This window comes from Nannobrachium achirus (genome assembly GCF_963921795.1).
Source record: "Nannobrachium achirus genome assembly, chromosome: 21".
Taxonomy (NCBI): domain Eukaryota; kingdom Metazoa; phylum Chordata; class Actinopteri; order Myctophiformes; family Myctophidae; genus Nannobrachium; species Nannobrachium achirus.
The window spans coordinates 33,408,343-33,414,508 of NC_137828.1; the positions used below are offsets into that span (position 1 = coordinate 33,408,343).

At 41.9% G+C, this 6,166-nt stretch overlaps 1 protein-coding gene across 1 annotated transcript; it reads right to left on the reverse strand.

Moving 5' to 3' along the window:
- Positions 1 to 515: 515 nt before the first annotated feature.
- Positions 516 to 2,437, reverse strand: xkr9 (XK, Kell blood group complex subunit-related family, member 9; the record flags this gene model as incomplete). Its single annotated transcript, XM_080751730.1, has 3 exons — positions 516 to 1,153; positions 1,815 to 2,026; positions 2,364 to 2,437. The coding sequence occupies 3 exons, from the start codon at positions 2,435 to 2,437 to the stop codon at positions 516 to 518; spliced, it is 924 nt and encodes a 307-aa protein (XP_080607856.1).
- Between the last annotated feature and the right edge of the window lie 3,729 nt (positions 2,438 to 6,166).

The following is a 6,166-nucleotide window of genomic DNA, read 5'->3' on the forward strand; positions in this document are numbered from 1 at the left end:
GAGGGCTCAGCACGCAGCCCTAAGGGGCTCCTATGTTGAGGGTCAAGGGGTCCGATGTGATTTATCCCATTTTTACCACCTTTCGGTGGCGCGATAGAAAGTCCAACTAACTGCACATGGCTGGGTGCAGGCCCAAGTCCCTGAGCTTTCCTAGTTTATATTATTTTCTCCGTTTATATTCATAGTTTATATTCGAAAATAGTTCTATTTTGTCATATATTTGTTTTAGCTTTAGGTAGCATAAACCGTCCCACAGTAGAATGTCTGGTATGTTGATCTGAGCTAAATGTAGCCGTTTATATAATATCCTAAATTGGGAGGGGATATTTATGTTACATTAGATTATACACTGAATGCATTTAAATAAGTCAGCTCACTTTCAAAATAAAGCTTTGGCTGGCCGTATGTCATTGTCAATGAGCAGAACAGCAAATACCCAAAAATGTACAGTAGCAATGTGACCCAACATTTGCAACAACGTTGCAAAGAGTGATTAGTGTGGAAGATGAGCCATATCAAGGTTGCATAAAGTTCCTCATTCTCTGCATGGCAGCAGTTTGTACTGGCTTCTCCAGGCCATCCGGCTCATCTACCGCCCTCTGATTCCTACTGGGATGCAGGCCAGCATAGTAAACACAGAGACAGATCAACCCGAGCACTGTACCTCCAAAGATCACCCAAGTGACTGGCAAAAAATAGTAACATGTGAGCACCTCTGGCTTGCTCAGTGCCAGCAGTATCGGAGCCACTGTGTTTAGGATGAAGTGCAACAAGTAATAGAAGATCATGGGGAATTTTGTGTCCTTTCCTTTGGCATTGAAAAAGCTGAATGTGAGGACGACTCCTATCATCGCCCTATAGAGCCACTCAAGTTTTGTCCATTGTCCGCAGAAGTCCGTTTTAAGAAGGTAGGCCCAGATTGTCCCCAGAAGCCAGATGAAAGCAAAGGCGACGACGCTGTAGGTGCTCAGTGTGAGGAACAGGCAGTAGCTGAGGATGTGGGCAGTGATAGTAAAGAGTTTGTAGAGCAGGTAGAAGACTAGTGGGAAGCCACATGGCATCTCATTGACTTGGGGTAGAGATCTGCGCATCCAGCGTTGGTAATCCACCAAAGCCCAGGAGATGCTGCAGAAGGATAATGCCGTGGTTACATCTGAAAGTAACAGATATGATCAAAGTTATTAGTTGAGATATGAAGCTATTGCAATGTGGCGATGAAGCTGTCTGTCTGTATGTCACCCTGTCCCTAATGAAATCACAACAAGACCACAAAACAACATATCGGTGAGCCTCAAGGCTCAACTACATACCGTACATACGTACGGTGTTGATGTTGCCACCCAGGGGTTAAAGCCAAAAAAATCCCAAGACAGATTTTATTTTTTCAGACCCAATATTTGGGGTGTTTCCCTGAAGTTCTGAACTGCCAATCCATGCTTTATTTTATAGAAGTATGTTCTGAAGTTCTGTTTTATTCTATGCTAGTTTGGCCAATTCAAATACTCATATCTTGTAATTATAACTGCTTTTTAGTTTGGGGATCACTAAACTATAGAGTTTTGACGACTTTGTCATTTACGCCGCGGCCATCGCTACACCTCCCCCTTATTTATTTATTTTTGTGCGGATCTGCACTGATCTCAGAAATAGCCCCTATGGAATCCTCAACACTGAAATCTGTCCGCAGGACTGAGAACTTTAACCCCTGTGCCACTAAATGCTGAATGTAGCCCTATGGACATTGAGACTCAAATAGATAAGAACTTTACTGAACTTTACTGAATTACTGAACAATTACCACAGTACATACTCACACCGCAGATTGGATGCCTCGGTATCAGGACGTAGCATGATATAGACCTGGAGCATCAGCTGGGGCGCGCCCTCCAGGAATGCCTCAAACATGATGAGCATGCTCAGATCAGTAGCCATGTCAACCAGCCTCTTGTGGATGCTTTTATGCAGTTTAGGAGAATAGCATCCAGACCACACCACAGGAAACCCTTTCTTCAGCAGGCGATAATACCTAACAGTGGCATAAACAGTGGAGAGGCAACTTAGAAACTCTCTCAAGACTCTTCCAGATTTTTGCATCTAAAATGCAGTAAAGCAGAACAATGCAGTCCATCCAGTTTGAACAGTACTAACATGCTACAGATACCATTATACGATCACCATTCACTAGCAGCATGGCTCACATTCCAATCATAGTAGACTTTCAGTAGTTTGATCTGCTTGAGAAGTATTCAGTAATATATAGTAGTATTATGTACCAAAAATGTGTTGTTTGATAGTAGATAATCAGGAACATAGTATTGTTATCATTACTTTGTCGTCATCATTCATTGTTTTGGGTGTCATACCTGGTGAAGATGCCCATGCCAAATAGATGGAGGCTGAAGAATAGATTTATGGACATCTCTGGTACGTCGGTCATAGATGATATTGGGATATTATCACCTGTATCTTTATCATCTGGGGTAATTTCATGTACTTTCATCTCATCACTGTACCAAGCATAGCTGAAGACCTGTGTCCCAACCAGCCCAGTCAGTACAAACGCAAGAGTCAGCCCACCCCATGCATAATCTCCTTCTTTAAAATACTGCACTGCCAGTCCGACATCTGACCCAATGTCCACAACATACAGAACCAGTCCTATTAAGGCTAATGTCCATCGCAGGTTAGTGTAGCTAGGGTCTTGCATTCTGTTGACGGTTTTATTCTTTTTCGAATATAGATGTGTCAAGTGGTTTAAGATGGTTACGTGTTTCCTTGGTGTCTCATTGGATGTCTTATTGTTGCAGTTTTCTTTATCCAAGTGGTTCTGGACTATCTGTAAAAACAAACACAAAGGACCTACAGTTGTGCATCATAAACATAAGATAGTGTTTCTATATGTCTTTTGTAGGTGTTTAACAACTTAATGAATCAAAGTGAAAATGTAATGGAAACTTTAAGCAATTGTTACATCATGTCTCACTGCCCTTTGCTTTATCTGTGCAATGGGACAAATAACAAGCAAGATTATCAAGTGAGATTATAAAACCATGGCCAATAATGCTGGTCAGTTTTATCTAATCTACTAGCTTACAATGTCCCAGCCCTGCTAATATCATACTCACCAGAGAGACATTTTCAAATCCCTTGACTAGATCACGTTAATAAATGGACTAGAACATTAACATATAAGATAGGTCAAATAGAGGATTTGCTTTTTATATCCTGTTACTGATTTAAATTAAACTTGTTTCGATGTATTTACAGGTAGCACAAAATCACAAAAGACTTGCAGCTTCTTTGATTTAGTCCTCAACCACAAATCCATGCATATTTCTCACATTTCATATAACATCTATCTATCCATCTATTATTTATCTATACAGGCCGTGTTGATGAACTGTGAATCGTTCACATTAAACCAATCACTATTAAATCAAACATTGTTTTGAAATAGGTAGACCTATTTCATATAATTAAGCAAGGTTGACAAATGTACCCAGCACAAGACGTCCATAAAATAAATTATCTTACTTAATTATCGTACTTACAGGTTTCTTCTGTCCATTGTACACCGTGCTCTATGACAAGCATAGTGACAGGTACTCTCGGCACTCTGCATGTAGTTTCTTTCTTGAAAGTCACATGACAAGCTCTACCTCAGAGTGGGTGTGAGTGGGTGTGTGTGTGTGTGCGCGTGTGGGGACATGGGTGTGACTGTGAGCATGTGTGTGCATGTGATTACATTCACATGCCTGACTGCCTGTGGTGTGGTATAGTAAATACTCATGTCATGCTCCCTTATGTCTTTGCCACAGACTAACTTCCTGAAATGTAAAAGTCCCTCCCGTGTTCCCTCAGGGCAGGGCCGTGTGACAGGCTGCGTGGTGTTGTGGAAACTGAGACCACAAAAAGTCCAAAAGGGTGAAAGCATGATGAGCTCTGGGAAATTGCAAGTGTGGTTGCCGTGACGCGAGTCACGAGGAATTCGCTGGGAAATGAATTCTGTCTTACCATTAACATTATACAGTATGTTGTGATGTCAAGTGAAGCATGACCAAAAGCTTCACTTTTCTGTTGTGCAGCCGTCCAAACTGAATAACATTACTCAGAAAGTTTACAAAACGTCACTTTGCTGGGAAATAATTCTCGTAATGAATACAATAGTGTTGCCTACAGCAACAACATTTTAAATATGTGGAAAGGGGCTATTTCACTTTTTTGCATTAAAAACAGGGAATTTGATGTGGGGCCAGGAACCTTTTCGTCACAAAAAGCGGGATATAAAAATGTCTCATATGTTGAAAAAAGGAGGCTTGAAACCAGTTTGGGTGTCCTCCCAGAATGCATTAACCTGATACTGGTACTGTCACTTGTATTAGTCATTAATTATCATTCCTTAGGCTCATGAAGCCCCACCCTTACTCACTTAATACACTGTGGTCACCGCCCTCTGTCTGCCTGTCTGCCCTCTGTCTGTGAGCTAGAGACCTGTCAAGTCACTTGTCATTCCATTCCAGTAATTGCTAGGGGTGTCGCACCACATGAATGTTCTTCATAGGTGGGAGGGGGTTTAACCCATTTAGACTGGGAGCGCATTATTACGCATTATTTTGTGCTTTAACTATTGAAAAATAGCAGATAGACAAGCTCACAGCGCTGCGAGCTTGTAGATCTGCTATTTTTGAAAAATCCTGAAAATTAGTGAAAGTCTTTGAATATTTCAAATCCTTCTGTTTCTATGTCAGTGGTGCTCAAACATTTTCATGAAGGACCCCCAAAATGATATGTATTTGGCCAAGGACCCCCATCTCAAAATGTTTAGTTCCAGGGACCCCCCAGAAGCAAAATTTGAGTTACGAATGCTCGCTTAAAAGAAATACATATATTGAAGGATTTGCACACATTTTCACAACTTTTCAAAAATAGCAGATCTACAAGCTTGCAGCACAGCCGCGCCGTGAGCTTGTATATCTACTATTTTTCAATAGCTAAAGTATACAATAATTAAGGCCCCTCTACCTTGGGCCCTAGTAACTCAGTCCCACTTTCCCCCCCCTTGTGACGCCCCTGGTAGTTGCTATTTTCACTTAACAGCTGTGAAATCCATGGTTCTCAAAGTCGGGACCGGAAACCTCTAGGGGTCCTTGATTGGGTTCCAGGGGGTCCCAAGTAAAATTAGTTATAGCATCACAATCAGTTTAACCACTTTAACCCTGTACACATAAGGGCTATATCATTTGAAAATAGCTCCATCTACAACACGATGCGTTGTAAGCTTGTAGATTGTCTATTTTCATTTTAACAACACAACCCTGGCACCAAAGGTTTTCACATGGATGAACGCAAATACAGTATTAATTGGTGGGACCTTTAACATGAAAAGGTTTGAGAATCAGCTGTTCAACATAAATGAAGGGAATGGTGATGGGACTGATGGTAAGAGAAACTTAATTCTATAATTAAAATGAGCAGAGAAGATTTTACGCTGATTACAAATACAAAGGTGGCCATATTACAATACAAAAAGTGGCCATCTACAGTGGCATACACACACGCACGCACGCACGCACGCACGCACGCACGCACGCACACACACACACACACACACACACACACACACACACACACACACACACACACACACACACACACACACATATACACAGAGGTTATCACAGGTTAGAGCAAAGAAACTGTGAAAGAGAGAGAGCTGAAGGTGTGAAGAGGGAGAGTCTACTCTGTAAGGTATGTGCGCGACCGCGCGTGTCCGTGCAAGCATTCAAAGGGTGTGTGTGTGTGTGTGTGTGTGTGTGTGTGTGTGTGTGTGTGTGTGTGTGTGTGTGTGTGTGTGTGTGTGTGTGTGTGTGTGTGTGTGTGTGTGTGGGTATTTGAGAGAAAGGGAAGAAATACAGACATGGCACAGACTGTCTGTATCAAACTACCTGACTGGAGACTAAGAAAGAAGTTTGATACCATTTGAAGAAAGTTTGTAGCAGGAAACTAGAGCACCGGAGCTGTCAAGTCAGTCAAGATACCTATGCAATACCCATATAGTCGTGCAATAAATCTGTACCCTGGCCTGTTGCATCAGTGTGTGTGTGTGTGTGTGTGTGTGTGTGTGTGTGTGTGTGTGTGTGTGTGTGTGTGTGTGTGTGTTTATGCA